General features: G+C 49.7%; 1 protein-coding gene across 1 annotated transcript; it reads left to right on the top strand.

Annotated features, from left to right (window-relative positions):
- Positions 1-6,508: 6,508 nt before the first annotated feature.
- Positions 6,509-23,488, top strand: LOC107125787 (lanC-like protein 1; the record flags this gene model as incomplete). Its single annotated transcript, XM_015429250.1, has 5 exons — positions 6,509-6,520; positions 6,803-6,920; positions 12,931-13,138; positions 19,258-19,393; positions 23,342-23,488. Coding segments are annotated over exons 1-5 (621 nt in total), but the record flags the coding sequence as incomplete, so codon positions are not given.
- Between the last annotated feature and the right edge of the window lie 971 nt (positions 23,489-24,459).

The following is a 24,459-nucleotide window of genomic DNA, read 5'->3' as shown; positions in this document are numbered from 1 at the left end:
CCCTGTTGTTGGCCCTCCAGAGGAACTGGTTGGCCCCTGTGTGAGAGGGGATGCTGGACTAGATGGACCGTCCCTGGTCTGATCCAGCAGGGCTCTTCTGGTGTTCTTCTCAGGGGAAGGCCTCGGCCCCCATGCCCTGTTGCTGGCCCTCCAGAGAAGCTGGTTGGCCACTGTGTGAGACGGGATTTATTTATTTATTTATTTATTTATTTATTTACATTTTTATCCCGCCCTCCCCAGAGGCTCAGGGCGGCTTACAAGGCATATCTCCAGATAATACAATAGAACAATAGAAAACATTAAAATATTAAAATACATCACAGTAATTAACAAATTTTGGTGCTGGACTAGATGGACCCTCACTGGTCTGATCCAGCAGGGCTCTTCTTAGGTTCTTATCAGGGGAAGGCCTCGGCCTCTCTGCCCTGGTGTTGGCCCTCCATGGGAACTGGTTGGCTCCTGCATGAAACCAGATGCTGGACTAAATGGACCACTGGTCTGATCCAGCAGGGCTTTTCTGACGTTCTTAACCTGGAGATGGCAGCCTTCTCTTTAAACCTTATTGTCTGCCTTAGCCTGCTCCTTGACCTTGCATTGAATGCATAGAGTGATTCCCCCAAAGAGACCCCCCCCAACTGCTCCAGAAACCTGCTCTGAGCTGAGCTTCTTCCTGCAAAGGGAAGCTTGACCAGTGACGTCTGCCCTCCCACCCAACATCGCTTGATCCCCCCCCCCCAATACGGTGTCAGCACCAACCACAGGGCCCAGCTCCTGTGGGTTCCGATCATGGCCCAAAACAGGGGTGGCCAGTTCCAATGTTCCCTCTAAGCTGTGGAGTCTTATGAGCAAAAATCCTACTTTGTGAGCTCCTGACATTAAAGTTGTGAGTGAGCAGTTTGGCTACTGCAGAAATTAGTGTGCTCTGGAGCCCTCCTTCCTGAGCTGAGACAAAAATGCATGAGCCGGAGGCTAAAAAACTCTGAGCTAGCTCACACTCACTCAGCTTAGAGGGAACAGTAGTGGCCACACTTGCTTGACGTAAGAGCCACATCGAATAAACGTCAGATGTTTGAGAGCCATAGGACATGAACAGATAGTACACATTTTTACTGGGAAATATGCAGATTTGCTTTTTGTTAACATTAAATGAGACTGGCGAAAATAATAACGACGGCGGCGAAAGCAGATATTGATAATGATATTTATTTGTCCAATTGTATTTGTTTGCTAAGGATATTCAGTTTCCCCAGCAGCCCTGCCGGGAGCCGCACAATATGTGCGAGCCACAGTTCGGCCACCCCTGGCCCAAAAGGTCCTCTTCCTTCGTCCTTTCCCCCCTTACAGTGACGTTCAGAGGTGGTTTCCCTTTGCCTGCCTCTGTGTCATTTATTTATTTTATTTATTTATTTATCTGGATTTATATCCCGCCCTCCCCGGAGGCTCAGGGCGGCTTACAGAGGCATAGTGCCAGATAATGACAATAAAGCAGTATAAAATACTAAAATACAAAATAGACAGATTAGATAAAATTCGTAACAACCATTCGGTGCTCCCTTACTCACTTCCAAGTTTTAAGCCAAGATGGTGTTCTCAATGGTATAGCCATACAACAGCAGCAGTGCATGTTCCCACTGCTCCGTCGTCCCCTAAAAAACGTCCTGCTCCCTCCGACGGAACCCACGTCAGCGATGGTAATGTGCGGAGATTATAGAGCGTTGATGGCACAGTGGTGGCGGTGGCTCCTATTCGAAAGCCTGGCGGAAGAGCTCCGTCTTACAGGCCCTGCGGAACTGTACAAGGTCCCGCAGGGCCCACCTCTCCTCTGGGAGCTCATTCCACCAGATAGGAGCCGCCACCGAAAACGCCATGACCCTGGTATTCCTTGGAGGTCTCCTATCCAAATACTAACCGGGGCCGACCCTGCTTAGCTTCTGAAATACGATCAGGCTAGCCCGGGCCTGAATAGCCCAGAAGCGAAGCAGGGTTGGCCCTGGTGACTACTTGGGAGGCCACCAAAGAAGGCCAGGGTTGCTGTGCAGAGGCAGGCAAGGGCAAACCACCTCCGCAGGTCTCTTGCCTTGAAAACCTCACCAGTGGTCGGCTGTGACTTGTCACCAGCTTTAAATTTGGAGCCTGATTTATGAGTTCTGGAGAACTCCAAAGCCAGCGCACTGTGTTGTGTCTTTTGGGAGATGGCATTAATAAAGATCTTCCATACTGTTTGTTTGGTGCCAGTTTGGTGTCGTGGTTAAGGGCGCGGACTCTAATCTGGGAGAACCGGGTTTGATTCCCCACTCCTCTTGCAGCTGCTGGATGACCTTGGGCAAGCCATAGTTCTGATAAGAGCTGTTCTTGAAAAAGAGCAGTTTCTCTCAGAGCTCTGTCAGCCCCACCGACCTCACAGGGTGTCTGTTGTGGGGAGGGGAAGGGAAAGGAGTTTGTAAGCCACTCTGAGACACCTTTGGGTAGTGAAGGGTCAAGGGGTATAAATCCAATCTCTTCTTCTTCTTCTGCCATGAGTCGACGTGACCACCTCCATTCTCACTCCGTGGCTTCCAGAAGTATTATTATTTTCTCAGATTCCCCAGCGAGAGTGGGGGGGGGGATGGAAACAAAAAACAAGTGGGAGAATCCTGTTTACCAATCCCTCAAGTTTGTCTCTAGACTCTCATACTGAGATTCGCCTCTGTTTAAAAAACCCTGTTATATCTCGGAACCTTTGTGAAGGCCAACGGCTCCTTGGCCACCAAAGCTAAACCTCAACCCTGCAGCAGGAGAAACACTGCTCTCTGCGTTTGTGGGAGGGGAGGGCGGTCAGTAGCCATTCATGTACAGACGGTGTAGTGTTTTTGTTCTGTACTTTTTACCTTTTACCATCTACGGCTGATTTAGAAGAAGAAGAAGAGGAGGAGATTGGATTCATACCCCGCCCTTCACTACCCAAAGGTGTCTCAGAGCGGCTTACAGACTCCTTTCCCTTCCCCTCCCCACAACAGACACCCTGTGAGGTAGGTGGGGCTGAGAGAGCTCTTTTGAGGACTGCCCTTGAGAGAACAGCTCTGAGAGAACTTGCAACTGACCCAAGGTCACACCAGCAGCTGCACATGGTGGAGTGTAGAATCAAACCCGGTTCTCCCAGATTAGAGTCCGCACACTTAACCACTACACCAAATTGGCTCTCTGTTTACTGTTTTATTGTGTTTTAATGCTTGTACACCGCCTCGAGCCAGTTCCCCAGCAAGGCGGGATATAAATTGAAAATAATAAATAAAAAATGAAATAAAATACTGACCGGGTGGCATTGGTTGGAGCTCTGATCCCCTCTCCCCGGGGTGAATCTGAAAATTGGCACTTGATTTGCATTTTATTCCAGCTGCTGAACAGCTAAGATGAAAAGAACTCTCTGAGGAAAGAACGGAGTTCAAGTCCAGTGGCACCTTTTAAGACCAACAGAGTTTAATTCTGGGTATAAGCCTTCGTGTGCTTTTGTTGTTATTGTTCAGTCGCACAGTCGAGTCCGACTTTTCGCAACCCCATGGACCACAGGCCCTCCTGTCTTCCGTCGTGCTCCGGAGTTTGTTTGATTTCATGCTCGTTGCCTCGATAACACTGTCTGACCCTCTCATCCTTTGCCATCCCCTTCTTCTTTGACCTTCAGTCTTTCCCAGCATCAGGGTCTTCTCCAGGGAGTGCTCCCTTCTCATTGGGTGGCCAAAGTATTGGAGCTTCAGCTTCATTATCTGGCCTTCCAGGGAACAGTCCGGGTTGATTTCCTTTAGGATTGACTGATTTGATCTCCTTGGGGTCCAGGGGACTCTCAAGAGTCTTCTCCAGCACTTTTGTGTGCATGCACACTTATATCCAGTGTTCCCTCTAAGCTGAGTTAGTGTGAGCTATCTCACAGTTTTTTCGGCTCCAGCTCACACGTTTTTCTCTTAGCTCAGGAAGGAATGGCTCCAGGGCAGACTAATTTAGGCAGCAGCTCAGAAGACTCCACGGCTTAGAGGGAGCATTGCTTATATCCAGAGGTCATTTCGGGGGGAAACACGGGGGAACTGTGTTCCCCCGGGTGAGGTGCAGGGGGCGGGGCACACGGTGAAGCCCCGCCCCCTGCTTCCGGTCGCCCCGCTTCCAGCCCTCATTCAGCCAGGAGGAGGCAGGAGAAGAGGGAGGGTAAGTTGCTTCCTCCCCGCCTCTCCCCACCCCTGCCTGCCTGGGGCCAGGGAGGGCCTTGGCGGGGCTTCCTCGCACTCCCGCTGGCCTTGCAGGTCCACTGCCGGGCCCCTGATGTCAGGGGGTGTGGCATATGCTAATGAGTTATGCTAATGAGTTCCCCTAGCTCTTTTTCTACGAAATGACCCCTGCTTATATCCAGAATTAAACTTCGTTGGTCTTAAAGGTGCCACTGGACTCAAACTTTGCTCTGCTTCCTCAGTCCAAAATGGCTACCCACCTGAATCTACCTCTGGGGGAAGGTGTGGCCACTGTTCCCTCTAAGCTGGGTTAGTGTGAGCCAGCTCACAGTTTCTTAGCCTCAGGCTCACACATTCTTGTATTAGCTCAGGAAGGAGGTCTCCAGAGCAAACTAATTTATGCAGCAGCCAAATTGCTTGCTCACAACTTTAATGCCAGTGGCTCACGAAGTAGAAGTTTGGCTCACAAGACTCCACAGCTTAGAGGGAGCTTTGGGTGTGGCCCAAGTACGCTGGGAGCTCCTGAACTCGGGACTCTTTTGCCAATGCCCTTGGGCCAGACGCCAAGCTTCGGCACTGCACCTTCCCTCTTGATGCTTCACAGTTGGATATTTGGCTCGGATAGTGTGTGTTCACTGCAAAAAAATGTGCTGGGCTGGGCAGTTTTGCCACCCCTGCGTCTCCGCACAAAGGGAGCAGTATTCCTTCTGGCTCACAGTGGCACGGAATCGGTGGCAAAGGGAGCAGCCATGTTAGTCTGTCGTAGCAAAATAAAAGACCTTCAAGACGAACAAGATTTATTTTATTATGTCCTTTCGTGGGTCAGCTCACTTGACTCACGAGAGCTCGTGCTGAAATAAACGTGGAACACAGTCTGCGTCCAGTGGCACCTTTAAGACCAACAAAGTTAGGAAGGCCTTGGTCTCTATGACCTGTTGTTGGCCCACCAAAGGAACTGGTTGACCAGTGTGAAAGAGGATGCTAGCCTAGATGGACCACTGGTCTGACCCAGCAGGGCTCTTCTGATGTTCTTCTCAGGGGAAGGCCTCGGCCTCTCTGCCCTGTTGCTGGCCCTCCAGAGGAACTGGTTGGCCACTGTGTGAGACAGGAGGCTGGACTGGATGGACCCTCACTGGTCTGATCCAGCAGGGCTCATCTGATGTTCTTTGGAAGGCCTTGGTCTCTCTGTCCTGTTGCTGGCCCTCCAGAGGAACTGGTTGACCACAGTGTGAGAGACGGGATGCTAGACTAGATGGATCACTGGTCTGATCCAGCAGGGCTCTTAATGCAGATATCTGTTGATTTGAGTCATCCAACTAGGATGTGTCTTAACCCTTTCCTTAGCTATATTTCTCTCTCTGTATTTGTTCCGTTGCATTCATGGCATTAAAACATGATCTTGAGGGAGGAGTTGGTAGTTCTTCTCTTCCATAAGCTTCTGTTCTACTAATCGGTCTCTAGATCGTACTTCGCCCTTTATGCAGCGGCCTAGACTTGCCTAGGACTTACCTGCCATGCATGCATTCTTCAAGCACGAAGAGGAGAAACATGCCCTGAAGTTCTCTGGCATGCTGTGGACTGGCATGCAGGCTGTCTGTGGTTTCCTGGAGCATGCTGGCAACAGTTGCTTTTCTCCCTGTGCACCCCGACCAATGCACCCTCTAAGCCTTGGAGCCTTGTTAGCAAGTATTCTACTTAGTGAGCCACTGGCATTAAAGTTGTGAGCAAGCAACTTGGCTCCTGCATTAATTAGTTTGCTCTGGAGCCGTCCTTCCTGAGTGAAGCCAAAAATGTGTGAGCTGGAGGCTAAAAGACTGAGCTGGCTCACACTAACTCAGCTTAGAGGGAACATTGCAATCAATGCTCCCTCTAAGCCTTGGAGCCTTGTTAGCAAGTATTCTACTTTGTGAGCCACTGGCATTAAAGTTGTGAGCGAGCAACTTGGCTCCTGCATCAATTAGTTTGCTCTGGAGCCGTCCTTCCTGAGTGAAGACAAAAATGTGTGAGCCGGAGGCTAAAAAACTGTGAGCTGGCTCACACTCAGCTTAGAGGGAACACTGGCCCCGACTGCATCTGACCTGGGCCCACCCCCCACCCACCCCCCATGGCACCTTACCGGCTCGGTAGTCTCTCTGCGATGAGTCAGCACCAGCCGTCAAGTGGCCTTGTAAGGGGCTATTTCCATCCCTTCCCTCGACTTGGCATTCGGCGAACGGATTCGCCTGCTGAAAATTTGATCAGCCTCGGAGGTCCCCTCTGGGTAAAGCACAGCCGTGGCCTAGCCTAGAGGTGATCAAGGCACGGAGGGCCGAGAGATGCCGGCGTGGGTGAGAGCTGAGCTGTTAAATAATGAAGGCCGGGCGTCTAATCAGAACGAGCGAGTCTCCTTGAAATCCTCAGGCCTGTCCCTCCAAGGACGTGTGTTTTGGGGGGGGTGGAGCATAGCGGGGCCTCGATTATTAGGATTTGCGCCGGAGCCTGAGTAATCAGTTTCGGGAGGCGCCTGACAAAAAAGATCCATTTTTCTTCGGAGGTGCTGAGGTTCCTTCCGTCTGCCGAGACGAGAAAAACCCCCCCCCGCCCCCGTTGTTTTCTGTTCACGCCCACAGCTGACTCCGGAGTTCACGCAGCACCTGAACAATAAGATCCGGGAGCTTCTGCAGCAGATGGAGCGGGGCCTGAAATCCGCCGACCCCCGGGACTGCACGAGCTACACTGGATGGGCAGGTAGGCCGGGTGGCACTCCAAGGGCATACTAGTGGGGATGCGGGGGTTCTTCTGTTCCGGGGGGGGGGGCACAAGAGTGGCATAGGATCAAGAATTACTTATTTTATGCATTTGTTAGTCCCCTTTTGTCTTACAGATCTCGAGGCAGATGTGTAAATAAAACACATCAAAATACATAAAGCCAACGTTTTAAAATCTAACTTTAGGACTGCTTTAGTCAAACAGAGTTTTAAATAACACTTTCTTTAGCTGCCTCCTGAAGAGCAAGAATGAGCGGACCAGGGGCACCTCCCCTGGGGAGGTTGTTTCATAATGGTGGGGCTGCTACTGAAAAGGCCCTGCCACCCAGGCAGGCAGATTGTCCATGTTGTCAACACTTGGGCTACGATCACACACACTAAATACTCCACTTTCAGTACACTTTCCAAGTGGGTTTTGCCAGTTCGCACAGTAAAATCCAGTTGGAAAGTGTATCAAAAGTAGATTATTTAGTGAGTGTGATCGCAGCCATCGATACGGGAAGGGTCCGGGATCTGTCTGGAACTTGACGGAAGGTTGAGGAGTATAAGGAAGAGCCAGCGCTCTTTGCTCATTTTACCAGTGTGCGATGTAAGGATCAAATACGCTCAGCGCAGAAGCCTGATCCAAAATGGTGGCAGCAGTGTTCCCTCTAAGCTCAGTTAGTGTGAGCTAGCTCACGGTTCTTTAGCCTCCAGCTCACACATTTCTGTCTCAGCTCAGGAAGGATGGCTCCGGCGCAGACTAATTTATGCAGCAGCCCAATCGCTCGCTCACAACTTTAATGCCGGATAGCTCACAAAGTAGAATTTTTGCTCACAAGACTCCACAGCTTAGAGGGAGCATTGCGTGGCGCATAGTACTCAACCGACCGCCTGCTCTTCCCCTCCCTCTTTGTCTCCCTGCCTCTCCACCCACATCAAGTTTTTGAGCGCAAGCAGCTTGCGGCAGGATCCTCTTGCCTTGCTTACTCTGTAGAGGGTCACACACTCCATTGCTAACGAGGATGATGCTCATGGAGGCTTGCTAGAGTTGTGCTGTGCTACAAGCAGTACTAGGGAGGGAAGGCAGCGTGGTATAGCCCGATCTCGTCAGAGCTCAGAAGCTCAGCTGGGTCGATACTTGGATGGGAGACCACCAAAGAAGAATCTGCAGGGAATGGCAAATCACCCCTGCTTCTCCCTCGCCTTGGAAGGAGGTCCACTAGCGGGGCCAGAACTCCAGAAGCCCTCCCACTATTGCCCACCCAATAACGAAGAAGACAGAGTATCACTGCCCCAGGCATAAGAACATGAGAGAAGCCAGTGTTGGATCAGGCCAATGGCCCATCTAGTCCAACACTCTGTGTCACACAGTGGCCAAAACCCAGGTGCCCTCAGGAGGTCCACCAGCAGGGCCAGAAACAAGCCCCCCCCCCCCCCCCCCCCCCCCCCCAAGCACCAAGAAGACAGAGCTTCACTGCCCCAGACATAAGAACAGAAGATAGGTCATGCTGGATCAGGCCAATGGCCCATCATCCAGTCGAACACTCTGTGTCACACAGTGGCCAAAACCCAGGGGCCATCAGGAGGTCCACCAGCGGGGCCAAAAACTCAGGGGCCATCAGGAAGTCCACCAGCAGGCCAGAACTCCAGAAGCCCTCCCACCAAGAAGACAGAGCATCACTGCCCCAGACAGATTTGTTCCAATGGGGAGAGACAGCCGTATAGGCTCAGAATTATTATGGTAATTAAAAAGGGATAATTTATTAATAGCCACATCTTACAGTGCTGTAAGTTTGTGTTTAGCAAGCCTCACAGTTGCCATGCATATCCTTCGGTTGGTAATGATGGCAAATTTGGCTCTCTGTGAGCTGCAGATTGAGCACGGCCACCTGAAGGCCTAAAGATGGGCTCTGTAGTGCTTCTGTACTAGAGTAAGACTGCTTGCATTTGTGGAGCGTGGTCATCTGATGCAGTTGGAATCCGGCCCGCTTTGCCACCTCCTGCTCCTCGTAGTCATTATATTACTACATTTTACAGAAAACTTGAGTTGTTTTCCTACCAGCAGGTAGCAATGTTCACAGATTTTGCCATCCCCTGTAATCGCAGGAACAGACCTCCAGTGACTGAAGAAGGTCTCCTTGAATGAATGAATGAATGAATGAATGAATGAATGAATGAATGAATGATGTTGATTTGCAGTCAGGAACCATTTATCAAAATAATCCAAAAGCAAATTAGCTTTCAATTCCAAAAATATTTCGACATATTTAGACATAAAACCTTAAAATCGTTGAAATATTAAAATAATTATAAAATATCTAACACTAAACTAGTTATGAATCATGCAATAGATAGGAGAGTATTATACTTGATCTACTTCTTATTTTGGAATTCTACCAGTTGCAAGCAGAATTTTGCTATTTGTCTGGAAATCTGCTGGTTTTCCTCTACCAAAAGTCTCTCTGGGATCAGCACTATCTGCGTCAAGTGTTGGTCTATTTAAGAGGGGTGCAATCAACTTATCCCTATAGACCAGCGATTCTCAACCTGTGGGTCGCGACCACTTTGGGGGTCGTACGACCCTTTCACAGGGGTCGCCTAAGACCTTCGGAAAACACAAATTTTCGATGGTCTTATGATAGCAACGAAAATAATTTTATGGTTGGGGGTCACCACTACGTGAGGAACTGTATTAAAGGGTCGCGGCATTAGGAAGGTTGAGAACCACGGCATAGACAATTAAAAGGGCAGTGAAAGAAGAAGAAGAAGAGATTGGATTTATAACTCGCCCTTTACTCAGCGTCTCAGAGCGGCTCACAATCTCCTTTCCCTTCCCCTCCCCACAACAGACACCCTGTGAGGTAGGTGGTGCTGAGAGAGCTCTTGACAGAAATGGCTCTTTTTCAAGAACAGCTCTGACAGAACTACGGCTTGCCCAAGGTCTTCCAGCCAGGTGCAAGTGGAGGAGTGGGGAATCAAACCCGGTTCTCCCAGATCAGAGTCTGTGCACTTAACCACTACACCAAACTGGCCCTCAAGAACATGTGGTGCATCGATTCCACTTCTCCCACAGAACATGGGCAGCACCTGTCTTCATAAGGTACCTTTCTATATTTTCCCTCTAGAGCCTTAGAGGGAATAGCCGCACAACGAGCCAGGGTAAGAGCTCTTCTATGGGGTGGCACATCCAGACGAAGTCAAATATTGAGCCATATTCATTACATATCTGGAGTCATTATGGGCCAGAAACGAAGGTGCTCGATTTAAATCCCTTTGGTGCTGTGTATCACAAATCCTGGATGGGTATCCCTGGGCGACTCCCGTTTGCCGGAAGTACAGCGTGCGGGATAGATACAGCCCAGCGCATGACTGCCGTTTCCAGATCTGTGCCCTCCTGCTTCCGGGGAAGGAGGTCCCACCTTACCATATGAGCCCTGTGCTTCATTCCTGCCTTGAGAGGATCTTTGTTCCGGCTGTGTGGCTGTTCACGTGCTCACCAAGGCCAGTTTTTACGGGTACCTGGACAAGAACGAGATCGCGCTCTGGCACAAACAGACCTTGTTGTCTATTAAGAAGAGGAGGAGGAGGAGATTGGATTCATACCCCGCCCTTCACTCAGAGTCTCAGAGCGGCTTACAAACTCCTTTCCCTTCCCCTCCCCACAACAGACAACCTGTGGGGCTGAGAGAGCTCTGACAGAAACTGCTCTTTTTCAAGGACAGCTCTGAGAGAACTACGGCTTGCCCAAGGTCCTCCAACAGCTGCAAGTGGAGGAGTGGGGACTCCAACCTGGTTCTCCCAGATTAGAGTCCGCGCACACAACCACTACACCAAACTGGCTCACTCAGGAGGGTGGCGTAAGCGGGGGGGGGGGAGAGAACTGGGAAGTGGCTGAGTTCCAGATTTAGGCTTCCCTTCCATAAGAATATTTTCAGGTGCAGGCCTTTCGGGACGTGACCGAAGAGTGCGTACCACTCCGCGCCACCCTCATCGGAAAGACTAACACTGGGCCTGCCTGGAGAGCGGACAAGGCTATTAACTGCGGCTGGAAATGGAAATTTGCCCTTAATATACATGCAGAGCGGAATTGTCTGTCATTTGAAGCTTTGGAGATTACCCGTGCAAAATGAGAAAATGATCTAAATTTAAAACTATCCCCAGTACAGCAGAAAGTAATTTTGCACTGGCGTCCTTTTTTTTTCCTTCTCTGCTTTAATTTTTTTTTCCTTCTAACAGCGTCGAAATCCACCGGCATTAGCTCTGTTACTGTAGACTTCAGCGCAGGGCCCTGTGCCTGCTTGGTTAATGCGGTGGGAAGCAGAGAAGAAAGGATTAAAAACCGGGCTTTCCGGAAACGAGGCAGGCCTCTGGCACCGAGGCACACTTGGGGTGTCCGTAGCGGCAGCGGTGCCTTCAGCTTTGAGGCCGGAGGTCTCGGTCTACTGCAAACGACGTTTTGAATAAGGCCATGCTGACAGTTTCTCGGTCACAAGCAACATGGACTCCAGCTGACCCTTGCTATGCCAAACCAATAATTTTGACTTTCAGGAAGTTTTTTTTTAAAGGAATTACCTTTAAAACTGCCAGTTTGAGAGCCAGTTTGGTGTGGCGGTTAAGTGCGCGGACTCTAATCTGGGAGAACCGGGCTTGATTCCCCACTCCTCCACGTGCAGCTGGTGGAGTGACCTTGGGTCAGTCACAAGTTCTCTCAGAGCTGTTCTCTCAAGAGCAGTCCTTGAAAGAGCTCTCTCAGCCCCGCCTGCCTCGCAGGGTGTCTGTTGTGGGGAGGGGAAGGGAAAGGCATTTGTAAGCCGCTTTGAGACTCCTTCGGGTAGTGAAGGGCGGGGTACAAATCCAATCTCTTTTTCTCTCCTCGAGGCTTCAGCCCCACTCCCTCAGTCTCTAGGGCAGGGGTCCCCAACATGGAGGTTGACACCCTTCTTGGTGTCCACCAAGTGGGGTTTTTTTTTGGGGGGGGAGGGTTTGCAAATGGGCGGTGCCTGGTGAGGCTTCTGCATAGCAGGGCTTCTGATAGGCCACTGGAGATTTGCTTGGCTGTGCAGATTGATAAACTCATTGCTTTGGCAGCAGCTGCCACCGCTGCACAAGGATCCTTAGTGTGTGACTGAAGGTCATCTACGGCAGCCCTTTTGTGGCTGGCTCCGCCCTGCTCTCTGTCAGCATTCCAAAGGTGCCGGCAGGCTCAGAAAGGAATGGGGATCCTTGCCAGTTTGGTGTAGTGGTTAGGAGCGCAGACTCTAATCTGGGAGAACCAGGGTTGATTCCCCCACCCCTCCACGTGCAGCTGCTGGAGTGACCTTGGGTCAGTCACAAGTTCTCTCGGAGCTGTTTATAAATATGTTGTTAGCCACCCTGAGCCTGCCACTGTAGGGAGGTGTGGGATATACATTTAAATATAAATGAATAAATAAAAAACAGTTCTCGAAAAAGCTCTTCGCCCCAACTACCTCACAGGGTGTCTGTTGTGGGGAGGGGAAGGGAAAGGAGATTGTAAGCCGCTCTGAGACTCCTTTGGGTAGTGAAGGGCGGGGTATAAATCCAATCCATAAACCTATTCTAGCTGAAAAATTTGTATGATTCTCTTATTAATTTACTTTACTAATTTTATTAATTTTCTCTTGTCAATGTTTTTATACTATTCCTATGTTATTACTCTTTTAATCCTTCTTATATCAGAATTGTACTGTTTTGCTGGCTCTTGCTGTAATAAATTAGATTGAAAACCGGGCACGGCCACTGGATGTCGCAAATGCAGGATGTTCAAAAGGAAATACCTCCCCCCCCCGCTGCAGACATCACCAAATGTTGAATGTTGATGTTCGCCCTAAACGAGTTCCCCCATTTTCAGTCATCCGCTAGCTCTCTTGTCGGCATTGACGGAAGTCAATAAACACCAGAGGGGTGGCGCATGGTTGCTAAAACGGATGTCGAAATGTCAGGCGTGCGCAATGTGGAAGAGGATTAACTCGAGGGCCTCTTCTTTTCAGGCATCGCCTTGCTCTACTTGCACCTGTTTGACGTGTACGGGGACCCGTCCTACCTCCAGATGTCCCAGGAGTACGTGAAGAAGAGCCTCGGCTGCCTGACAAAGCGCTCCATCACCTTCTTGTGCGGGGACGCCGGGCCTTTGGCGGTGGCCGCCGTCGTCTACCACAAGCTGCGGAGTGACAAACAAGCCGAAGACTGCATCGCACGGTAATTATCCGGATGACTTTAGAGCTGGTCGAAGCAGGGGTTTGCCCCCCTCTAGGCCCGTTGACTTCAGTGGCCGTAGAAAGGGATAACTTTGCTCAGGGTTCCGCTGTTCAGTTTTTAACACCATGAATGAGCATATTGGTATTTAGCACTGCGCCCTGTCCTGGAGGTCCCAGGCTAGCCCGATCTCGTCAGATCTTTATAGCCAGGGGTCATTTCCTGCCGGAGCGCACAGGAGCGGCGCTCTGTCAGTAAAGAGCCCAGGGGGCGGGCACATGCAACAAGCCCCACCCCCTGCTCCCAGCAGCCCTCGGTCAGAGCAAGAAGCAGCCAGGTACATTGCAGAGCCCGGCCTTCCAGTCCAAAACAGTCCAGTGGCACCTTTAAGACCAAGTCTTATTCAGGCACAAGCTCTCCCTCCTCTGCGAGGACAGATCTGCATGTGTCCCCTCCCCCCAATAGCTAGGCATCCAAAACAGTCCAGTGGAGCCTGAGCGGTGGGTGTTGCCTTCTGACACACTTCCGGTGATGTCAGGGGGTGTGGCATATGCAAATGAGTCATGCTAATGAGTTATGCTAATGAGCTCCTGCACCTCTTTTTCTATGAAATGACCCCTGGATAAACATTTTAAATGACAATAGTATTGTTTTCACTGGGCATTCTTTTCATCATTGCATCAGGTTTTTATACATTTTATTGTCACTCCTATCTCAGTGTAAACTGCCTTCAGCTGTGGAAAAGTGGATATAATGTGGGGTTTAAAAAAAAAAAGATCAAGAAATAAAATAGTGCGAAATGCTAATGAGCTCCTGCGCCTCTTTTTCTACGGAACGACCCCTGTTTATAGCTGATGCGGGTCATTCTTCGTTAGTACTTTGATGGGAGACCGGCAAGGAAGTCCATGGCGAACCGCCTCTGTGTGTCTTTTGCTCTGGCTAGCCTGATTTCTCTGATCTCGGAAGCGAAGCAGGGTCGGTCCTCGGTAGTTCTTGGATGGGAGACCACCAAGGAAGTCCGGGGTCCCTACCTAGAGGCAGATAACGGCAAATCATCATTGCCTTCACCTGTAAAGGTTCACGCTGGCCCAATCTATTGCACTTTCTGCCTTGCGTAAGGAGGCAAACACATACAGAGGAACACGAACCAAAAAGGGGTGGTGGTGTGGGAACACATTGTCTCCCAACAAACAAGGTAAACAGAATAAGAAGCAAAAGGTGGGTGTGGCTGGATGACCACACTTCTGGTAACATGTGGGGTGTGGCCTAATATGCTAATGAGCTGTGCTGTCAGGGGTGTGGCCTATTATGCTAATGAGTTCCTGCTGGGCTTTGTGTTTGTGTCCTTTATAAAGTGTATATCTCAGCTACCTGGCATTACATTTTATGACACACATGGCCCGGCCCAACAAGAAGGTCCCCTCTAAGCTGTGCTAGTGTGAGCTAGCTCACCGTTTTTTAGCCTCCGGCGGACACATTTCTGTCTTCGCTCAGGAAGGAGGGCTCCAGAGCAAACGAATTTACGCAGTAGCCAAATTGCTCGCTCACAGCTTTAATGCTAGTAGCGCACAAAGGAGAAGTTTTGCTCACAAGACTCCACAGCTTAGAGGGAGCATTGCTGGTTAGTACTTAGATGGGTTAACGCATGGAATTCACTGCCACAGGAGGTGGTGGCGGCTACAAGCATGGACGGCTTCAAGAGGGAATTGGATAAATATATGGAGCAGAGGTCCATCCGTGGCTAGATGGTATGGCCACAAAGTATAGCTAGGAACTATCGGTCTTGGCCAAATGATGCTCCATATTCTTGGTGCTGGGGGGGGGCAACAGTGGGAGGGCTTCTAATGTCCTGGCCCCACTGCTGGACCTCCTGGTGGCACCCGGTATTTTTGGCCACTGTGTGAGACACAGAGTGTTGGACTGGATGGGCCATTGGCCTGATCCAACAGGGCTTCTCTGATCTTCTTATATCTGGGGCAGGGATGCTCTGTCTTCTTGATGCTTGGGAGGGGGCAACAGCGGGAGGGCTTCTGGAGTTCTGGCCCTGCTGGTGGACCTCCTGAGGGCACCTGTGTCCTGGCCCCTGTGTGACACAGAGTGTTGTACTGGATGGGCCACTGGCCTGATCCAGCATGGCTTCTCTTTTCTTCTTAATGACTCACTTTTTTAAAAACTTTATTTTCCCATGTTCATATTTCCCATCCATATTTCTACCTCAATAGATTTAAGTATTTCCATCAGCCAGACTTTATTGTGGCCCACAGGCCATTCAGAAGCAGAAAAACGGAATTATAATAATAATAGCTTTCATAGAGTCTCAATGTAGCGTCATTTCTCCTAATATATGGAACAGTTTAAGGGTTAGAATCCAAGTAGATTATGCAAAGGATGTTAGCCCGGATTTTCGTTGCAGTGGACAGAAACCTAGACCACAGATGCAGTTGTTCTTTGGTCAAGCCAAACTTAAAATATTTGTTATTACTCGTCTGTCTTATCTCCCCGTGAGTTTTGCATCCAATTTCATTCCCCTTCTATACTGCAGTGATACTTCTAGCATGAGCGGGAGCGTTAGAGCGCAGCTTGCGTATCTTTTTCTCTCGATGTGAATCTGGCCTTTTAAAAAAAATAAAAAGCAGGGCCCTGATACCGACTGAGAAAAGGGAAGTACATTCTCCATCCTAAGAACTTTCGGGCTGATACAATCCCCCTGTTTGTTTCGCTTTGAAATTGGCCCCTTTTGTTCCTGCCCCTCTGGACCTCCGTTGTACTTGAGAGGGAGTCCAGTCTGATCCCACACTGCCATCTAGTGGCTCTGCAAGAGCAAGACACCGATATCGTAGAACCATCCGGCTCCGGCCTGCCAAGTTCCAGGCTAGACGGATCCCCTAACCCGAATCTCTACGGATGTTCATCAGCAGTGCTCTTGAAAGCCTCCAGAGAAGGAGAAGTCCCAGATTGGCTTGATTTCTCACTCCAACATGTCCTCCTAATACCTTTCCTAAATATATCCGTCCTGAGTTGAAAGCTGCCGAACTCTTCCCTGTTTCTCCCCCTCGGTGACTGTTGTTCTTAACGGCATTCTTATGGCCCCTCTAGATGGCCATCATGCCACCGTTTTGATCCCCCCCCTCCTTTAGTCTCGTGCCATGAGCTTCCACAAATCCCCCCGCCCCCCAGGTTGCGGTCTCGCATCTACTTATAACCGGCCATACCTAGTTACATCAGTGGGCCGGATTCTCCCTATGGCAAGCATGACTATTGATTTTATATGTTTTAATGTATTTTAAATTTGATTGTATTTATTGAACTGTTAAGTGCGCGGACTCTAATCTGGGAGAACCGGGTTTGATTCCCCCACTCCTCCACTTGCACCTGCTGGATGACCTTGGGCAAGCCGTAGTTCTGACAAGAGCTGTCCTTGAAAAAGAGCAATTTCTGTCAGAGCTCTCTCAGCCCCACCTACCTCACAGGGTGCCTGTTGTGGGGAGGGGAAGGGAAAGGAGTTTGTAAGCCGCTCTGAGACTCCTTCGGGTAGTGAAGGGCCATGGGGTATAAATCCAATCTCCTCCTCCTCTTCTTCTTTTTGTCTAGGTGAGCCAAAAGTAGTTGGTTTTTATGAGATGGCCAAAGATAAAAAGGGGTTTTCATTTCTTTCTTTTTTGTCTATGGAGTTGCTGTTAATTTTTGATATATGTGTGGAAATAATGTTGTCCAACAATAAACCGGAATTTTATTTTGGGGAGTTGTTTCAATGAATCTGGTTGCACCAAAAAAAAAATTTAAAATAAGTCTAAACCTTTCCAAGATCACACAGGGGCCAGCCACTTCCTTCGGAGGACCAGCGACAGGGCAGAGAGGCCGAGGCCTTCCCCTGATTTTGCCTCCCGCTCTGGGATTCAGAGGATTATTACCTCTGAATGTGGAGGTTCCCCGGCTAGTAGCCATTGATAGATTTTACCTTCCATGAATCTACTGGATCCACTTTGAAAGCTGTTTATTCCTGTGGCCATCAATCCTCTGGCAGCGAATTCCACATTTTAATCCCTCTCTGTGTAAAGTGGTATTTCCTTTTATCCGTCCTGAACCTACTGCCCATCAGCTTCATTGGAAGCCCTGGAGGTCTACTATCTTGGGAGAGAGAAAAAAGTTATCTTTATCCATTCCATGCATAATTTTGGAAACCTCTACTGTGTCCCGCTTTAGTCTCTTTCCTGAATGGGAAAGTCCCACGCTCTTCAGCCTTGCCTCAGACAGAAGGTTCTCCAACCCCAACACATGGTGTGTTTCAAAGGTGTATTTTCGAACTCTGTTCTGCTTTCCATTTGTGTTCCCGTGGAAGACCACCTAACCCATTTTTGGCGCAGTAGCAAGAGCAGCCCAGAAGGTCGGTTCGCACCTTGCAAGATTCAGCTGCCGAGCCAAGGATGCTGAAGTTGTCGATCAGTTACTGTTGCAGAAATATCCCTTGCCTTGCTTGCTCATACCCTGGAGAACGACGGAGGAATTTTCTAGCACGCACAAAGAGGCTCCATGCGCCCCAGTTCCAACTCTGACTAACTGCCGAGTGAAATTTGACTGAGTCGGTCGTGGCTGTAATTACAGCAGCCCAATATTTGTCATTAGTTAAGTGCAAGCCCAATTAGCGAGCGGCGGATGATTTTTCGCGTGAGCTATTAAGGAACCGATACAAAGTATCGCTTCAGTTTCTCTCAGACACGTATTTGAAAAAATAAGTTAGTCCTGGGTTTCCGAGAAGGCCCTTTGTCCTTCATGTTTTCGCTTAATGAAAAGAAAAATGTACAAAAATGGATACCAGCAGAGAAAGGCAGGCTCTAGGGGGCAGCTGCTTACTATCTGGAGGGGAAGCCCCACCAACATGTTCCCTGTTGTGATCAATGCTCCCTCTAAGCTGTGGGGTCTTGAGAACAAAAGTTCTACTTTGTGAGCTGCTGGCATTAAGGTTGTGAGCGAGCGATTTGGCTGCTGCATCAATTAGCTATCCCTTCCTGAGCAAATATAAAAATGTGTGTGCTGGAGGCTAAAAAATTGTGAGCTAGCTCATACTAACTCAGCTTAGAGGGAACACTGGTTGTGATTGTCTTGAGCAAAGAAATGTGTCACGGGGACCTTGGGAATAGTTGATGAAAGTGGTTTCTAGCCAGCCAGAAAATTCTCCCTTCTCTCTTTGCTCCACTAAAATTCGTTGACTGTCTGTTCCCACAGTATACGCCTAAAGCCCGGGAATGGTCATTTATCCTTATTCATCCAAAAATATTTTTAAAGCGGCCTTTCCTAAAAAAATGTAAATCCAAACAACAAGGGGAAAAGACTAGTGTCACAGGAGTCCCAAACAGGGTCATTTTGTAGAAAAAGAGGTGCAGGAGCTTATTAGCATAACTCATTTGCATAGGCCACACCCCCTGACATCACCGGAAGTGTGTCAGAAGGCAGCACCCACCGCTCAGGCTCCACTGAACTGTTTTGGATTGCTAGCTATTGGGGGGGGGGTGCAGATCTGTCCTCGCAGAGGAGGGAGAGCTTGTACCTGAATAAAACTTGGCCTTAAAGGTGCCAATGGACTGTCTTGGGCTTGGGGGGGGGGGCCTCTGCAACTTACCTGGCTGCTTCTTGCTCTGACTGAGGGCTGCTGGGAGCAGGGGGTGGGGCTTGTTGCATGTGCCCGCCCCCCCTGGGCTCTTTACTGCCAGAGCTCCACTCCTGTGTGCTCCTGCAGGAAATTACCCCTGGTCCCAAATAACAAATTCCACTAGCAGAAAACACCATCAAAGATTGCCAAAACAATATGTTAAACAGTTATAAAGTTGGTGGTGTCACAACAACAACATTTATGCATACTGTAACTATAATAAGGCATAATATACAATATTTCTTCCTTTGAAGATAAGACATAAAGTCCATGTACTCAGTGTAACTTGATAACTTAATAGGAGTCCACATAGTCATAACATATTCCAAACAGCCTTTGCATCTTTATAATTGGTTAATATATTTTTTCCTAACAAATGTGGCTTCGAAGGTTTACAGTAATATCCCGTGTATAAGCAATTTAATACCATTTTTTTAAAAAAGTACACATCTCATAGGAATGTCTGTCCTTCCAGGCTGCTCCATCTGTCCAAGGTTGACCCGCGAGCCCCGGACGAGTTGCTGTACGGCCGCATGGGGTACCTGTACGCTTTGCTCTTTGTGAACAAGCATTTTGGAGAGGAAAAGATCCCGCAGAGTCACGTCCAGCAGGTACGGTGCCCATTTCTCCCTCTCCCATAAACTCTCCCTCCTCCACGCCCTCTAGTTTCCCGAAACTTGTGGGGTCCTGAGCGCGTGAAAAGGGAACCGTGTGCAAAGCGATGCAGGGTGTCCCCATTTCACATGACACATCAGCCCTGAACTTGCTGCCCCTTAGATGAACCCCTGGTCCGACCACACCACGAGCACCGTGGAAGTCACAGTGACTTCCTTTACAGAACAGAGTTTGAGTCCAGTGGTGCCTGGTCTTAAAGTTTTATTCTAGGCAGGGGTCATTTCCCACAGGAGCGGAGCTCCGGCAGTAAAGAGCCCAGGGGGCGGGCACATGCAACAAGCCCCACCCCCTGGAAATAAGTTATGCTAATGACTTATGCTAACGAGCTCCTGCATCTCTTTTTCTATGAAATGACCCCTGATTCTGGGTATGAGCTTTCGTGAGCACACACACACTTCTTGAAGGCTACCCATCTGAATCTTCCTTTACAGAGTAATTGTAAGGATTGCCGAGAGGCTGTGGTGGTGGAAAGGGCAGCTGTGTTGCAGCCGACTTAGGGTAACCAGTGTTCCCTCTAAGCTGCGTTAGTGTGGGCCAGCTCACAGTTTTTTAACCTCCGGCTCACAGATTTTTTCTCTCTGCTCAGGAGTGATGGCTCCAGAGCAAACTAATGTATGCAGCATCCAAATCGCTCGCTCACAACTCTTATGCCAGTCGCTCACAGAGTAGGATTTTTGCTCCAGAGCTGAGAGGGAGCGTTGTCGGTGACCCCTCATCACAGGGCTTTCGAGGCAAGAGGCGTCCAGAGGGGGTTTGCCACTGCCTGCCTCTGCACAACATCCCTGGACTTCCTTGGTGAAAAGAAAAGCTTTCTTCCTTAAAAATAATTATTAAAATATTTACGCCCCCTCCTTTCATCTTGGGTTAAGGTGGCTTGCAGTAATAATTAGGTAATGGTAAAGGTTCCCCTTGCTCGAAAGCCAGTCGAGTCCGACTCTACGGTTGCGGTGCTCATCTCCGTTTCCAAGCCGAAGAGCCAGCGCTGTCTGAAGACGTTTCTGTGGTCATGTGGCCGGCATGACTAAACAACGAGGCGCACGGAACGCTGTTACCTTCCCACCGAAGTGGTACCTATTTATATACTTGCAGTTTCTTGCTTTCGAACTGCTAGGTTGGCAGGAGCTGGAACTAGAGACGGGAGCTCACTCCGTCATGCGGCACACTCGGGTCTCGAACTGCTGAACTACCGACCTTCCACAGCCTGCAGTTCAGGGTCTTAACCACTTGAGCCACCGCAGCTCCTGCAGTAATAATTCAGACCCTACAAATTAAAATGGGGGGGGAAATAGAACGCCCGAGATGCTCCTCCCACCAAGATGTTCGTAAATAGAGGTTTACAAAATTACGCACGGGATAGAGAAGGTAGAGAGAGAAGCCCTCTCCTCACCTTCTCAGAATGCAAGAACTTGTGGACACTCCATGAAATGAAGGGGCAGTAGGCTTAGGACAGAGGCTTTGCTCTTTGTGAACAAGCATTTTGGGGAGGAAAAGATCCCGCAGAGTCACGTCCAGCAGGTACGGTGCCCATTTCTCCCTCTCCCGTAAACTCTCCCTCCTCCACGCCCTCTAGTTTCCCGAACCTTGTGGGGTCCTGAGCACATGAAAAGGGAAGCGCGTGCAAAGCGATGCAGGGTGTCCCCGTTTCACATGACACATCAGCCCTGAACTTGGTGCCCCTTAGATGAACCCCTGGTCCGACCACACCACGAGCACCGTGGAGGTCACACTTCAGAGGACAGCGGAAGACAGGAGGGCCTGGCGGGATCTAGTCCATGGGGTCGTGAAGAGTCGGACTCGACTGTGCGACTGAACAACAACAACAAATAGATGGAACACTCTGTCTGGGGCAGGGATGCTCTGTATTCTTGGTGCTTGGGGGGCAACAGCGGGAGGGCTTCTGTAGTTTTGGCCCCATTGGTGGACCTCCTGATGGCACCTGGTATTTTTGGCCTTTACGTGACACAGAGCGTTGGACTGGATGGGCCACTGGCCTGATCCACCATTGGCTTCCCTGATTTTCTTATGTCTGGGTCAGTGATGCTCTGTCTTCTTGGTGCTTGGGAGGCAATGGCGGGAGGGCTTCTGGAGTTCTGGCCCCGCTGCTGGACCTCCAGATGGCCTCTGGGTTTTGGCCACTGTGTGACACAAGAGTGTTGGACTGGAGGGGCCACTGGCCTGATCCAACATGGCTTCTCTTACGTTCTTATCCCACCAAAAGCCCTGTCAAAGAAACAAGCCTTGTGACCCCTCTTGAAGGTCTCCAGAAAGGGTGCTCCCCTTGTCTAAAAGAGCCAGTTTGGCGTAGTGGTTAAATGCGTGGACTCTGATCTGGGAGAACTGGGTTTGATTCCCCACTCCTCCACTTGTACCTGGCTGGATGACCTTGGGCAAGCCGTAGTCCTTGAAAAAGAGCCATTTCTGTCAAGAGCTCTCTCAGCCCCGCCTACCTCACAGGGTGTCTGTTGTGGGGAGGGGAAGGGAAAGGAGATTGTCAGCCGCTCTGAGACTCCTTCCGGTAGTGGAGGGCCATGGGGTATACATCCAATCTATTATTATTGTTGTTGTTGTTGTTATTGTTATTATTTTTCTGATTCAGGGGGCCCATTCCTCAAAGGAGGGGCCACTATGAAAAAGGCCCTGGCACTGGTTGATGCCAGGTGGGTCGTCCTGAGTGTGGAAACAGCCTGGGAACCTACGGAAGGAGACGGTCCTTCAGCTATGGGGACCCCAGGCCGTCATAACCAGCACCCGGAAAGGAATGTGGAGACAGAACCATAGCCAGAGTGCACGTGTGTAAAAAGTGCCGTCAAGTCGCAACCAACTTATGGCGATCCCAGCAAGGGGCTTCCAAGGCGAGTGAGAAGCAGAGGTGGTTTGCAATCACCTTCCTCCGTAGAGGCTTGGCAGCAGATGTCAACAGCCAAGAGCAGAATGGTTGGACAGAGTTATGCTCTCTGGTGCGTGGGGGCTCCTCAGTATATGCAGGCCTGATTGACAACAACACTTTATAACTCTTCTTTGTAGCTATAGCATTACACTGATTCATGTATTAGCTGCCTTGCCTGGAACAGATATTTTATACTTTCAGTGTGTGTTATTATTTAGACCTCTGAAGAAGGCCCCCAGGGCCATGTGTAACCAGTAGTTTATTCTAGTGGTTATTTTACAACACGCAGGACAATGGAACCCTCAGGGCTTAACAGAGATATCGGGTTCTTATCTCACTACACATGCTAAGTCACTCTATTCTCCATGCTGATTTGCTGCTATTTGCAGGTTTTACCAACTGCTTTAACCCAATCTTAGCTATACTTATCGCTCAGTAACGTATGCACCTTGACACCAGTTATCCCTTCCGGCCAACTTAACCCCACCACCACCACCTGTATGTAATGGTCAGCAAAGTCTGTTTCGATCAGTCTGCAGAAGCGTGGATGCACACGAAAGCTTATACTCAGAAATAAACTTTGCCAGCCTTAAAGGTGCTGCCAGAGGCCAACTGTGTTTTGCTCCTTCAGACCAACACGACCACCCACCTGAAATTGTATTTGTTGCTGTTTGCGATGTCTTAATAGATGTGATGCTGCACCCACGACCTCATTGTTTTTATCTCCATTCTTCTAATGTTGTTTTTAATTTGTAGCTGCTGCACACTCTGCAATAAATAGAGCTCTCTTGTTCTGTGTTTTAGCTACCCGGCCTTCTAGGTTCCTGAGCCGATGCAGCCGTTTCGAAACGGGCAACATATGTTCCTTCTGGACCAGCTGCAGATTCTGGGTTGCCTCCAAGGACAGGGCAACGTAGAATCCATTTGGCCGGCGGGGAGATGTGTGAAGCGGCCATTTTGGAACAGCAGCCACTGATTTTTTATTCTTTCCCTCCAGGTCTGTGAGGCGGTTCTGGCCTCTGGGGAGAGCCTGGCCAAAAGGCGGAACTTCACCGCAAAGAGCCCCCTGATGTACGAATGGTACCAGGAATACTATGTGGGAGCGGCGCACGGCTTAGCAGGAATTTATTACTATCTCATGCAGGTAATAGGGCGTCCTGCCACAAAGAGATTGCAATTGGAAGGGCCGTTTGGAGCAGAGCCTGGGAAAGAGAAGGCTTAGAGGGGACAGGATTGCAGTCTTCAAGGATTTGAAGGGCTGTCATGTAGAAGACGGAGCAGATCTATTCTCTCTTGCTCCGGACTGCAATACTTTAACCTTAGATTTAGATTTACTTAGATTTAGATTTACTAGATCTAATGGGTGGAAATGACAGGGGAGTCATTACCGGCTCAATATCAGGAGAAACGTCCTAACTGTAAGAGTGGTTGAGCAGTGGAACACAGTCTGCCTCGGAAGGTGGTGGATGCTCCTTAGCTGGACGTTTCCAAGCGGAGGCTGGACGACCATCTTTCGGGTAAGTTGTAGGGCTATCTTTCGGCTCTGCTTCTGCAGAGTGCAGGGGGTTGGACTAGATGACCTGCAAGGTCCCTTCCAACTCTAACATTGTATGATTTTACGCTCTCTCGGGATCTCCAGCTAACCCTCCTCTACCTCCCCTCCAGGTTTAGTAAGGTCTGAGTTACGGTCCCTCAAAGAAGGTGCCCCCAGGAAAGGGCTTTCTGGGGAAGTGACGGTTCAGGGGTGTATAGAGCGGATTGTGTCTGCAAGCTAGAGACATCAAGGTCGCAGGAGACTTCCCCCAGAGGCTCCTCTACATGCTTTCCAAATTCTGTCCTCCGTTGCTTTGAAGTTTTGTAAACCTTTAGATTGCGCGGCAACAGCCTGTCTGGAAACGTATCCATTTACGAACTGCCCACCTTGAACTGGCAACTAACAGCTTGAAAATTCGTGGAAGGTTCATGCCAGTCGGCCTGCCACGAACTTGATGCGCCGCAAACCGCCCAAAATTCATCGCGAACTTTAGTTTGTGAGCCGGTTGGTGCCCGTCACTAGACATGTGAGCCCGTCATGCAGGATATAAAAGTAACATTGGCTCCGGTCACACGGGCAGG

Source organism: Gekko japonicus, unplaced genomic scaffold, assembly GCF_001447785.1.
Source record: "Gekko japonicus isolate JY-2015 unplaced genomic scaffold, Gekko_japonicus_V1.1 scaffold3525, whole genome shotgun sequence".
NCBI classification, from domain to species: domain Eukaryota; kingdom Metazoa; phylum Chordata; class Lepidosauria; order Squamata; family Gekkonidae; genus Gekko; species Gekko japonicus.
The sequence above is the reverse complement of the archived record's forward strand: the minus strand, read 5'-3'. Positions and strand labels throughout refer to the sequence as shown.